This window comes from Rhea americana, unplaced genomic scaffold (genome assembly GCF_003343005.1).
Source record: "Rhea americana isolate MKP2758 unplaced genomic scaffold, rheAme1 scaffold_105, whole genome shotgun sequence".
Taxonomy (NCBI): Eukaryota; Metazoa; Chordata; class Aves; order Rheiformes; family Rheidae; genus Rhea; species Rhea americana.
The window spans coordinates 3,232,079-3,246,025 of record NW_028185095.1 but is presented as its reverse complement, the minus strand read 5'-3'; the positions used below and the strand labels follow the sequence as shown (position 1 = coordinate 3,246,025).

Genomic DNA, 13,947 nt, shown 5'->3' with positions numbered 1-13,947 from the left:
TTTCTTTCTTTCTTTCTTTCTTTCTTTCTTTCTTTCTTTCTTTCTTTTCTCTCCAGTGTAAGTACAAGGAGATATTTGAGAAGACTAAGTCTCATTTTAAGTATGTAGCTGACTCTCCAATTAACAGGCATTTTAAATATGCCACTAAGTTGATGGATGAGGTAAGTATTAAAAGATTTCAGTAATCTCTCATACTGAAGTAATAGCTTTGTATATGTTAACACTGAGTTGAAGGCTGGTGTGCCTTATGAAATGGTAGATAGATAAAAGTAGACCAAAAGGGAGTTAAAAGAAGAATGTTTAAAGGTCAGATTAAAATGAAGAAAGACAAGGATGTTCCTGTTATCTGCCTGAGTAATTGCACAGAGCGGGTTTACAATAATTAAAAAGTGAAATTGCAGAATAACTTCTTTGCTGACCAGTGAACAAATACTAACTGAAAAGATATTGCTTGCTTAGTAAAACTGTTGAGGAAAAAACTGACTGTTGATTGYCATATGCAAAAAGAGTATAGAGAGAATCACAACTGCTTTCTTGAAATATCAAACAAAGTTTTGTGTTAGAAGGATAATATTTTCTCCAAAGTTATCATAACTTTGTTCCATTTTTTGATATTCTGTATTGAATTCTTTCACTTTTAACTTACTTGATCTGTCCTTTAGACTTAAAGAAAAATAAGCACAGTGTATTAGCAAAAGGTTAACAAATGTCTGTGGGTATAAATTGCCAACAAAGTTTCTAGAAGTAATGCTGTACATCTGTAGGACAAAGCCCTTTGAGAAACAGTTTAGCTTACTGAAGAGTGGCAGGAATAGGAGGTATGCATCCTTAAATTGTAAATTAGGCCTTTCAGGAGTAATTTACAGCTGTATATTTTGTATTGGACATGTTTTCTTTTTTTTTCTATTTTTCCTACATTTCTCTCTTTTGGATACGGRTTTTAATCCCAGCCTTCAAATATTGCATTTAATGAGATTTCAGTGGTTAGAACTATGACCTCRGGATCTCTTTGTGTCTTCACTTTCTTATTTTATGTTGTTACAATGTATTATGCTATTCTGAGCAGAAATTATATAAAGCTGCCTATGAGAAGCTCAAAGATAGGTACAGCGTTATTGTGGATGATCCTAGGAACCTCCTGGCCAAGTGGGGGACCACACTGAGCAGTCAGGTACTGTAGGAACGCTGGCCAGTGCTGCCAGGAAGTGCCTGGTTCACTCGCAGCAACTATCTTTGTCTGCCTGRAATGTCTCTAGTGGCAATATTGTAGGTCTCACCTGTGATATTGTGATGTTTTAGTTCAGTTGATCAGACATTCTCTGTTTTGCCACCCAAAAAGCAATATTACTTTTTGGGTGAGCTAACCTATACCGTATGTACTTTCATCTATTGTGCATCAACTGACATCATCTTCAAGTAGATTCTCATCTAATGCCTRTTGAAATAATTGGAGAGATTTTAAAAAATGAATGTTATATCATGCATATAAAGTCTTTTAGTGATTTTACAAAGATTATTTTCTTGCTTATTTTCAGATAAAGCAACAGAGGCATATTGGCTTTTAAATGCCTTTACTTTAATCTGTAATTTACTCCAGTATCTCCCAAAATACTTCCAGTATTTCCTTAATGAGACTTTTAATATATACTGTTGCCATTCTTAATTATAGGGATGTAAGTTGTATGCACATCTGAATGAAAACATACAGTATCTTGCCTAAATCTCTCCACTCTAAAAGTGACTGGGATCTAGAGCTGTGCTGTTGTTTATAGTCTTCACAAGTCTCTTTTGTGCTTCGTTGACATTTGCATGCACAGAAAAAGTATAAGTCCTTTGCCAAGATGTTGCTGAAACAAGGATGTAATGAAATTCTGAGGCCAGATATGCTGAGAGCACTCTACAACACATACTTATGGAGCCAGGTAAAATGAAGAACTGCTGCTTTAGGAGGCCTTATATATACAATCTAGCTGCTTGGATTTTTAACGCATAATGCTTGTGAGTTCTCTGAATTTCCACAGATACCAGTCTCCAAAGTTTTGTATATGTGCTTAGTGCTGGAAATGATAAAATAGTCTTGATAACACTGTATCTGAAACAAGATYTATTGTGACGCTGTCTTGAACCAGCTCAGATCGATCTGGCCCTCCATTTTCTCCTTTCATTACAAATAATAGTTATATATAGACTGCTTTACAAGAATTCACATACTTACATAGAACAATTTTCCCAAACTTTTAAGAAAGTATGTTAGCTGCTCCTTGTAATTTCCCAACAAATACTCATTCTGACACTGTTTCTCATATTAACCCCCTGCAAGTTCCTAAATCTGTATGAACATAATGAAGTAATTTGGAGAGAAGGTTACAGTATTTATCTAACACGCTGCCTAATGGTGGTGTCTGATTGTGTCTAGATACAGAACAGATTCATGTCTCATAGCGATCAGAAGAGGTACAGGGAGAGTATTGCACATAGGTCCAGAAAGGAAGTCATGCTTTCATTGATTTTTTGCTCTACCTATTGCTTTTAAGCAAAGCAGACCTCATGCAGCCACATAATAGTAAGAGATTATGAACAGAAATAACCTCCCTTTTTGGGTGTTTATATTRGGAGTTGGAAGGTAGAAAGTGAGTATTATTCATCTACTTGTTCTTAGAGGTCAAAGAGTCTTACCGATTAATATTTCTGATTGCATAAAGGATCCTTTGAGCAGCCTGTGACTTCAGTATTATTGCCAAGAGATAATTTTCTATGTTTACCTTTATTTAGTCTGGATTCCTATGTATATATATTGGTTTTACCAGTTGGATGAAAATTCAATTCATTAAGTAACTGTTACATATTTATGTATGTACTGAGTCAGATACACTAGCAGTGACCTACACATGACTTACTTATTTCAATGGCAAAAATAATGGCTACCTTAACTAGTTGGAGCTGGCATATAACATATAAGTTATATGTTGGAAACACAAAGTAGAAAGCAATTACATGAGAACGAGAAGGATGCTCTTCTTGGTTGCTGTAAACACAGTTAATAAGTCTTTCTACAATAATATAGTGAAGATCCTCAGTAGACATTATTTGTTTGTCAGTGAATTTCTATTTATTTTCTAATTTAAAATATTTGCAGGTAAGTTTGAGTGTGTTTAAAGAAAAAAAARTAGCACTCTGCCTGACCTGTATATTCATCTGAATTGACTTCACGTTTTGATTTGTGTTGTGTCTAATCTTCTGATTTTTTGTCTGTCTTAGTTGTGTTTCAAAATCATATCTTTTTTTTTTCTTATGCACTATATAGCATGCAATTTCTTTTTTAGAAATGTATTGTAACCTCCTACATCTGCCCTGAGGCTATCTGCAATAAATTATTATTCCTTATATACACTCTGTTCTCACTGAATTCTCTGAAAACAGGATTGGACTCCTGAGTAAGACAAGGTGATCTTTAAAAAATAAATGATTAAGGTACAGTTTTGTTACCAATGCCTTAAAATAGCTTGGCATTATCATATATTCAATGAATTTATTTTCTCTTCTGTTATATAAGATGTTTTATATTTCTCTTCATTATGATGAGTATCTTTAAATGAGATTTTTTTGTCCAATTACAAATTTTTAAAATATCTGATCTGCTAAGATTGCTTTTTCAACCCAATTTTGGCGATTTAGGATAGAAGTTAAGTTTTTACACTCAGTGAAAGAAATTTGGAACTAGTCACACAAATAGATAGGCAGCCTTTCAGGCAAATAAGGGGTTTACARAGTCTGGCTTGTTGTGCATGTTCAGCTTTCATTGGCTTTGGTGAAAAGATTTTGCAACATGATGTCTTAATATCAACATATCTCCTGAAGATATTTTGTCTTGGTTGGTGTGGTTAACATACTCTACTTCCTTATTGCCAGATCGAATATAAAAAGGAATATGAAAAGAAGAAAGACAAATATACTACAATTGTGGATACTCCAGAACACCTAAGGACTACAAAAGTGAACAAACAGATCAGTGATGTAAGTGTAGTCAATACCTTGCAAGCATACCTTCTGTGAATGCTGACCTTTGAAGTATGGTACTTAAATAGTCAATTATAAAATATTTCTCATCTTGATTTTTTTTCAATTTACACCAAGACTATCAAGAAATAATGTGATCTAATAATTTGTATCTTCAGATTATTTACAAGTTGGAATATAACAAAGCAAAGCCTAAAGGATATACTACAATCCATGATACACCAATGTTACTGCATGTGCGCAAGGTCAAGGACAGAATAAGTGATGTAAGTAAACCATCCTTGTCTGTGATATCTGAAAGGCACATAATTAACTTTTTACTTTGATATGTGATATTTCTAACCCATATGTAATGCTGTAATAAAATTAGCTTCTTATTAGAATCGGGTTTTTTATTTTCATTTAAAACTCTTTCTGAATATAACACTTTTTCAATAATGCAATAGAATCTGGAAGTATTTAGGAAGCTTTATTATGTAAAGTTCTGCTGTTGCCTTTGGAACATTTTTTGCTGATGAAAAGAGTAGCCTTTGCTAGTAATAAAAACCATGAGCTAGAACTGATTAAAGCAAGGATTTGGGGAGTCTGTTTCTGGGTTTTCTTCCTATTTTGGCAAATAACTTCTGTGCAGTCATGATTTAGACACTTTATCCATTACTCTATTTATTCAGTTCTTGTGGGCATTGTTAAAATGTACGGGATTTTATTTTAAAATAATTATGTATAGATTCTTGAATAGGGGACAATGGAAGGCTAGTAAGAAGAGGAAAACAGGAAGATTAAGTGGACAGAGTAATGCTGTGAGACTTGGGAGACCTGGTCTTAATTCCTTCTTCAACCTTATGCTTTCTGTCTTACGTTTCTATTGTTGTTCTTAAGAGCTCCGTAAATAAAATGGGGATATTAGCACTTTCATAACTCAGAGTAGTACTGTGAGAGAAAGCACTTTGAAGTCTGAGTCCTTCAGATGTTGCACAGATTTATATACAGATTTTCTGTATAAAGAATAAGACTAAGCAGAAAAAATAACAAAATTGTCTAGATACTAATGTGGGTCCTAAGAGACAGATTTTCAGAAATGACCTGTGAATTGAAGTACATATTCTTGTTCCAAAATTGAGTGCTGAATCTGAGATTCTGTAAAGGGATTTTCAGAAAGCATCGAGTGTGGCTATCAGAAAATAAATTTCTTTATTATTTGTATTGGGTGCCAAAAAATAGATAAAATTACTGTACACTTGGAGATTTTAGTAAATTGTAGTCTACACTTCATGGTGAGTTGTACCTACATATTTGCTATGCCAAAGGAACTGTGCTGAAGAGGACCCTTCTTTCTGGCAAATGACTGATACCAAGTTATATTGATATAATTTCTTTTTCTTCTCTTTAGATTTTATCTTGACAGTTAGGAGCAAATTAGTTAATACTAGGTTTTTCATATTTTGATACTTTTTTGTTCATAGTGGTAACTTTGAYGGATTATCTTTGTAAACATTTTTTATGTTTTTCTTTCTTTAGCTGAAATACAAAGAGCTGTATGAGAGGAATAAATCTCACTGCAATGTCATAGTCGATTCAGTTCATATTAAGACTCCAAGGCATGCTTACAAGCTAAACAGCAATGTGAGTTCTGTTTAATTAATTTATAAATAAATAAAWTAATTTATTATTAATACTTTCATTTTTGGGTTGGGACTAGTGGTTGAAAAAGTGGTTGGGACTAGCRAAGGAGACCAAGAGAAATTATTTTTCATTTCTGTTGAAATTCATTGAGCTTAGATATCCTTCTAATTCTCACACTGTTTGAATAAGATATATGTTAATTTATTTCACACTAAAATGCTCATTTATAAAGGTTGTTTTGAAGGTCACATGAGGTTCCCTGTATGTCACATCTTCTGTCATGTACTATTCTTCTACCTCCTCTCTATTTCTCTGAAGAGGCATAACTGCCTCTGAAATTCTCCTTGATGATGATCTTACAGACAGAGCAAGTTCTTTTTAGGAAACTCTCATTTGTTTTCTATTATTTGTGGTCTTGCATCAACTGTGATAGGCAAGGAACTGAAAACACTCACCTTCCTCAAAGTCATGACATCTACTCTGTCCCTCATATTCCTTTCCCTACCCTGCAGTGGAAAACCTAGAGCAAATGTGCTCCCACTAAATTAGTCATGATTCAGAGGAAAGCACTAATGTGATTTAGATACCTCTTCTCTCTTTATTTGGTTTTGACCAAAAGAGAATTTGCATCTGTGTAAATTTGGTGTCTAAATTACACAGCCTCAAATTAATTTATTTTTTCATGTTTTTTCCCTATAAACAGCTGGATTATAAGAAAAAATATGAAGCAGCCAAAGCTCATTGGCACTGGATTGCCGATAGGCCTGACTTTGTGCAAGCAGCCAAGTCATCTCTGCAACAGAGTGATGTAAGAAAATTAAAACAAACTGAAACCTCTCCCTTTTTCACAATGAAAAAATGTTGAAGATTTGGTGTCATTTTTGTTGTCATATATTTTCTCTTCTTGCAGTATGAATACAAGCTGGACCGTGAATTCCTAAAAGGATGCAAACTCTCTGTCACAGATGATAAAAACACAGTATTGGCTTTAAATAATGCCATCTTGGCAAGTGATGTAAGTATCTGAACACCTTTTCTGTTCTACTAAAACTTTGCATACTACATAACCTACATTACTGACATAYTGCTCCTATGAATACAGTATATTCAAAGCAGAATCTCGTTTGTGAATTCAGTAGAATTTTGCAGAAAAAAATGAAATGATAAGGTGGATTTATTAAAAAGAAGTTACACAGATTAAACCTTTCTCTAACACTTGAATCCTAAATAGAATTTGCTGTTTTCTCAGAATGCTGAATATCCAATGATTTCATTAATAATAAAGGTTTGAAAATGTTTTTCTCAGTCTAACTTCATTATCTGGTTTGGTGTGTTTATCTCATTAACAAATTGGCAAAACAAGAATAAATTTGGTCTTGTAAATGTCACTGACCTGGTTTATGGATTTGCAAACTAAATAAGTAATTCAGATTTAACATTGTCTGAACACCATAGATTTTTTAGTATATTTATAGATTTCTCTTATTCAAATGCAAATATTATCTGGAGAAAATTAAAAAATTAAGCTGCAAGTATTATTTACACATAAGACAAATTATGTTTAATAGTAACTTGGAATATATTCAATATATTAATAAGAGTCTACATGATAGCTATAGGAATATATAGTCTAGAAAAAGTTTTGGCTAACATCAAACTATGGAATCACCTGCAAACCTTTGCTCTAACAAGCAGTCACAACTTAGTTATTTCTTTTTAGATTATCACAAGACAAGATACACATTATTTGACATACCTTTTTTTCCCTGCTAGATAAAATACAAAGAGAAGCATAACAAAGCTCGAGGAACGTACCATGTTGTTCCAGATACACCTCAGATCCTCCTGGCTAAGAATGTCAGCTCTCTTGTGTCTGAGGTAAAGCATCTGACATTTGCTGTTTTTTTTAAAATAGGTCCTTTTAATAAACTTTGTGGATTTTTGTTTGTTTTTTTTTTTGTTTGGTTGGTTGTTTTTTTTACCTATTTTCCTTCTGTGCATTCAGAACAAATACAAAGAACATAGCAAGAAGCAGCTTCCACATGGGTCTTACACAACCCTGCCTGAGACACGAGACACTGCTCATGTGAAAGAGGTGACCAAGAACGTCAGTGAGGTAAGTAACTGATGTGATAACAATTTATGGTGACGTTGTTACCTGATGCCTTTGCCTGTTCCATACTTTAGAGTACATGGTATAGTCTCATCATGAAAATGCCTAAGGACTCAGCAAAGATGAATTCCCTGCCAGGAGACTTTAACAAAGGGCTAAACCCATTTTATTGGGAAGCTACTGAAATATTCTGAAGAAAACCAAGCAGGCTAAGTGCTGAGAGTGAATCTTTCTTCAGATTCCATTTTTCATAAAACACAATATAAACCCAAATCATCAACTGCAAATAGCAAGTTTTAATAAGCTAAAATGTAAGTTATGACCATCAAGCTGGGGGCCACTTTGAAACTTAGGAGACTGCATTTTATCCATCTTAATAGTTTGTCTGAACTTAGTTCAAAGTATCAGTACCATTTATGTCCATGTGAGATTGCAAAATCACATATGGCTCTTTTTGCTCTCAACAGACAAATTATAAAAAGAACTTTGTGAAGGAGAAAGGCAAGTCTAACTATTCAGTGATGTTGGAGCCTCCTGAAGTGAAACATGCCATGGAAGTGGCTAAGAAACAGAGTACCGTAAGTTTATCTTGTGCTTTCTTTAACTGAATAGTTTGTATAAGCAAACTGAAACTAAAGTCAGCTGAAAGAAACACAAATTTACCTACTCTGGGATTTCTTCTCAGCCTTTATGTTCAGGTGTAATTCTGGAGGACAAAGATGTGAATATTTACAGATGTAAAATTGCAGAGAAATAAAGAATTTATTTGAAAATCATATCTATATTTAATAACATGATAGAATTTAATGTATTGCAAATCAAATTTAATAATTTATTTCATTTCTTCAAATACCAGATAGAATTGCATATGCATATTCATTTGTAGACAACTTGCAAAAACTGATTCCTGAATCCATTCTTTGTGAAATTATTAAAAATATATATATATATATCATAGGCACTCTTCCACGAGCACTGTTGGGTCCTTATTTAGGTACATTCCTCGTAAACAAACATCAGTAATCTGCTTTCCTCTGTCTATCATCACGGTTTAGATTGAATACAAGAAAGATGCCAAATCCAAGCTCCACTACACACCTATAGCAGATCGACCAGATATTAAAAAAGCAACGCAAGCTGCCAAGTTAATTAGCGATGTGAGTGTTTTTTTCATCTTCTATATAACTACTTAGCAGTAATTTTAGTATAAAAATATAGTAAAGCAATTAGAAGGCCATGTGGTCACTATTAAGCTATATACTTCTTGTTTTCTCTGTGCTAGATTGAATATAAGAAGCGTGGAGAAGCTGGCATAGGTGTAACAATGCTGGGACGTCCGGATATTGAACTTGCAAAGGAGGTGTCAAAGCTAACTAGCCAGGTAATAATAAAAAATAAAATAATAAAAATGTTGTGAAGCTTTCAAGCGGTAAAAGTAATGAGTTCAGATTGGCTGATGTATGATACTAACTTACAGAGTAATATTAATATTGTAACTGGAATTAGGTTAAAGGAGTATTTTAAAGGGAACACATTGAAAAATTAAATCCTGATGTGAGGCTATTTCTTTGTTAAATTAACCAGAGCTGATTGGATTGAGCACCTGATTCTGCTTACAGTGGTATCAGTGAGACTTGATTCACTACTTTCTTGTCTTGTAGTTGTTCAAATCTGCGTGACAGCTACAAGACCGGTCAAGTCACTTTCTCAAAAATTAGACTGATGGAGAATTGTTCTCAGATGCTAAAATTCTACTGGCTTTAGTGGGAGCAGAAGTAATTCCTCTGTACAGGCTAGAGAGAGAGGATTCATAGAAGGAGATAGGGAATTTATAACATCTGTGTTTTATTTGTGTTCTTTCCTTCACTTCCCTTTAATTCTTCTGTCATCTCTAAAATCTTCTTATACTTCCATCTTCTTAAAAATGTCATTTATAATTTCATTTACCATGTCCAGTATCAACATTTTTGGGAATAGCAAAAGGTAAAATGTAGAAATGTACAGGTACCTGAATAGCTTTGCAACTTAAAAATTTATAAATTCTGTGGATGTTGAAAATAGTTGGTATGCAGCAGAATTAAACTGACCTTCTTACAAGATGCTGTTGGTTCAGTGGGTAAGTCTGTATGTCCTGAAGAGGACAACTGGTACCTCTAAAAGTGAGTTGATGGTTTTCAAGAGAGTGTTGCCTAAAAATGAAGTAATCCAGAATTAGAAACCATTTTTTGAAGAAGCCTTGAAACTTGTAGTACCTTTCTTGTCTCCAGTAGTGAAATGGATACAAATTTGTTGCTTATTCACTTGTGTGATCTTTTTTTAAAAAGTAAAATAAAAATCAGCATTGAGCTTACACATATAAGCATAAAATATTCTTACATTAGAGATTTTTAATAACTTTTCTACTGGCTTATTAAATGTCAGTAATGAAGGCATAGAATTTCCTTAAAATTATGCCATGACAAGATCTTTCAAATATTAAGGCTGAGGTCTTAGTCATATTCTCTTTTGTTTCCTTTTCTGGGTATTGGCTTTCAAAGAAGCAGCATTTTATCTAACTCTTATTATTCATCTTTATGAGGTGAACATTCAGTTTCTTTCTGCCACTTATTTTCTACTCCTGCCCTTTAAAAGAATCTTCTATTTTGACCTTAATATGCTGTATTAATGTAAGCTTATTTACTTTTATACAGTAGTCTTTATTTGCAGTTAGCATGAAGCATATGCTTGCTGTTTCCTGTGACAATTTTTTTCCACCAGGATCTCAGTACTACTTGGTTCTTTTTCACCCCTTCATACTTTAATCCTGTAATTGTGTGCATTTCTGATCTTGCTTTCTTGCTACGCATTGTAGGCAGAATACCTCAAACAACACATGAGAGGGCATGGAGCTGCATCTTATGATACACCATGGATGAGAACCTTTAAGAAAGCTAATATGCTAAGTAGTCATGTAAGATAAATTTAAGTGACGCAACTGGGAATGCCATTTTTATGCATCTTTCTCTTTCTTGCGTATTATCTTTATAACTACAAGTCGTTAAAGATTTTATGATTCAGCAGTTGCACTGGATCTTTTTGTGTCTAAGGTGTTGAATGTAGCAAAACTTGTGAGGCTGCTCGTTTTGATATGACCTTCTTTTTTCCTATGGAAAGACAGTGCATGGGAATTCTGTGGGTGGAGAATTTGTTCTGAAAACAGCACACAAAGCTTGAAACTTTATTGTGGCCTTTGTTCTGGCCTTGGAGCTTGCACTGTTTTTAATGGAAGTTCCCAGTGCACTCATGCAACATGAAAACTTACCTCTTTCACATGGAAATAGCAAAAGCAGCCAAATAAGCTTTACTTACAGAAATATGTGCTTTGGTAGGACAAGCCTATACAATGGTGCAGGTCATTTTCAGGGAACCTTACGCAGGATACTCACACTAGAATTTCAAGCTGTTCTGTTCACATTGTGCTGGAGTGGCTTAGTGGCAGCATAGTGTATGAGTAAATCACTCCCAGAGCCCCAGAGAAGTCCGCCTTACAGTGATTTAAGGGCACATATCTTTTATTTCTTACCATCCCACAAGCTGTGCARAACAGGAAGACTGTGGTTCATAGCAGTTTTTGAAGTAGCAGTAAACAGATTTGTGCCATTTCTGTCTTGCACATGTATTTCCAAATGAAAAAAGGGGTTTATTGTTTCTCTATGTCTAGCCATGACTACTGCATGCAACTGTTGCATGTTTGAATGCTGGCTACTATATTTGTCAAGAAAAACAAGAATTTTTTCAGTGAAATAAAGGACTTTAAACTGGCAGCTAGTCCAGAGAAATAAAGTACAAGAAAAAGAAGAAATGATCATTCTCATTCAGTGATAATGAGCTCCTCCTTTCTGTGCTTCTGTTCTGATGCTAACCAGTTCTCCTGTTAGTACTGTAAACATGCTTTGATAAGATTATGGAAGTCCTGAGATAAAATTAATTATTTCAGAGACAGTAATTGTATCTACTTCATTTATCCACTTGCCTGATTTGGTTGTGTCTCATCTGTCTGTCTGCAACTCTTGCTTTTAATTTTGTGCAGCTCTTTCAATAAGATTTCTGTTGGGTTTAAAAAAAGTGAATTCTTTGGCATGATGGTCTGATTTTAATCATATGTTAATATTACACACATAACTTCACAGATACTAGTAAACTTGATTTTGATTTTCATTCTTGTAAGGTCAGAATCAATACTGGTTCCCTTTATGTCAAAAATGTTGATATTACTTGTTTTGCTATGCAGTTACATAACTTAAGGACTTGCCTGCTTCACTATATGTTTTATTTTATCTGAATGTGGAAATATTTTGCAAAATAAAAGAGGGACAGTGCTGTAGCATGAGGGATATGGTGCTATATGGACAAGAATATGACAATGAATTCAAAAATGTAAAATCTGGAATGTGATTTAACTCTGCATTCAGGCATCTGTGTGTTTTTTTTTTTTTTTTTTTTTTTTTTAACTAACACAAAACTGTCTGTTTACATTTCTGTAAATGTCATGATAGTTCAAAAACCTGTAGCATGGTTCAGTTGTTCCTCAATTTAATTATTAGTTCTTCATTTTTTTCCTGATTTACAGTTGTGTTTATGAATATGGTTTATCCTGCTGATGTCAATGGGATCTGGTTTGGAAGCATTACTGAACCTCTTGTGTAACCTAATTCCTAATARTTAATTGTATCATTATTCTGTATGTGATCATTATCATCTTTCTTTATTACTGCTTTATATAGAACACAATAAGTATGCAATAATATATATAAAAGCATTTGGTATGTTTGTTGTCTTTAATGCTTGTCTTGAGGTAGTTTTTATAGCTCATATTTCTCTTGAGAGACGTAATTTTTTTTTTAAATACTCTTTATGCTTGTGTCAGTTTATCTCTGTAAAATACAATAATATCTTACATATGCACACTTCCCATCAAATGAAAAAACTTCATGTTTCAGAGGGTCAGAATTTACTATATTTTGTCAACATAATTCTCTTCACTGTCTATTTCTGCAATGAAGAGATGCTATGAATATTTCATTCTGTGCACTGAATGAAAAATTGCAACTGATATTCTGTAAATACTGATGTAGATTTTCTTTCCATGTCAGATGATCTTTAAAAAGGCTTTTATTCCAATGGATACCTTCAAGTTACTGCTTCTTTGTTCTTCTGCTTACTGTCAGCATGAGATACGGTTTCTTGGTCTTCTGCAACCAAACAAATTAATACTCAAGAGTAGTTGTAATACTTGATTGTTTTTGAATTTAGGTTAAATACAAGGAGAATTTTTCCAGAGAGAAGGGTAAAAAGCCAAAGTATGATTTAAAGGAGGCTAAAATCTACAAGACCATGAAAGATGCTCACAACATGGCTAGTGAGGTATGTCTACTTATACATTTCCCATTGGGAAGTTCATTAATGAAGACCTTCTTTGTTATTAATACATTAGATATCACAGGTTTTATTAAAAGCCTTTGCTAATACTGTTTGCCCTTTCCTACCTGTAGGTGAAGTATAAGGCAGATTTAAAGAAACTTCATAAGCCTGTCACAGACATGTCTGAATCGCTGATTATGAACCATGTCCTGAGTACAAGCCAACTCGCCAGTGCTGTAAGCTCATCAACTAACCCCAGATCCATTTGATTTTTCACTCTTACTGATTCAATTCTGAATTGATCTCTGCTAACTATTTCTGTAACAACTGCTCCCTCTCTTACTGTTCCTGGGACATCACCTGGTAGTGATCTCTTCCTCTACTTTCTAATGAGTACTTCCTAGTCAACTAGCAACTTTATCACATTTATTTCTCTGGCAGTGAAAACTTTATTAGCTGTAGAACTGCTAATATTTTAAATCCTCTAATCATTTTTAGTGGAATCATTCTTTATTACATTTTAACTGATTGCATCTCACTAACAACTAGTGTTTTTTCTTATTTTCTTTTTTCTTTATTGCTTATTATGATTTAAAACTTTTTTCTTTTTTTATTTCATTTTTATGTTTAATATCCCCCTGTTGTAGAAGTACAGAATTGTGCCTAACAAAATATTGGGTAATTTTATAATGACAAAAGTCATTATTGCCTGACAAAGCCTTTTTCATGTTTCAACTGTGTTTTCTTTTTCTTTTTTTTTCAATCCTGGTTTTGAAAAATCTTCCTGTTTTGGT

General features: G+C 33.6%; 1 protein-coding gene across 12 annotated transcripts in view; it reads left to right on the top strand.

The window, feature by feature from the left end:
* Nucleotides 1-13,947, top strand: part of NEB (nebulin) — a 61,139-nt gene that overhangs the window by 23,168 nt on the left and 24,024 nt on the right. For 11 of the 12 annotated variants that reach the window (XM_085308892.1, XM_085308877.1, XM_085308917.1 and 8 more), the window contains exons 38-51: nt 57-161; nt 1,818-1,922; nt 3,910-4,014; nt 4,176-4,283; nt 5,536-5,640; nt 6,344-6,448; nt 6,551-6,655; nt 7,414-7,518; nt 7,646-7,756; nt 8,221-8,331; nt 8,809-8,910; nt 9,036-9,134; nt 13,046-13,156; nt 13,285-13,389. In XM_085308892.1, coding sequence (XP_085165018.1) covers nt 57-161; nt 1,818-1,922; nt 3,910-4,014; nt 4,176-4,283; nt 5,536-5,640; nt 6,344-6,448; nt 6,551-6,655; nt 7,414-7,518; nt 7,646-7,756; nt 8,221-8,331; nt 8,809-8,910; nt 9,036-9,134; nt 13,046-13,156; nt 13,285-13,389 — 1,482 coding nt within the window. Of the gene's footprint in view, nt 1-56; nt 162-1,066; nt 1,172-1,817; nt 1,923-3,909; nt 4,015-4,175; nt 4,284-5,535; nt 5,641-6,343; nt 6,449-6,550; nt 6,656-7,413; nt 7,519-7,645; nt 7,757-8,220; nt 8,332-8,808; nt 8,911-9,035; nt 9,135-13,045; nt 13,157-13,284; nt 13,390-13,947 lie in introns of all 12 variants that reach the window. The other variant, XM_085308839.1, reaches the window with a different exon arrangement.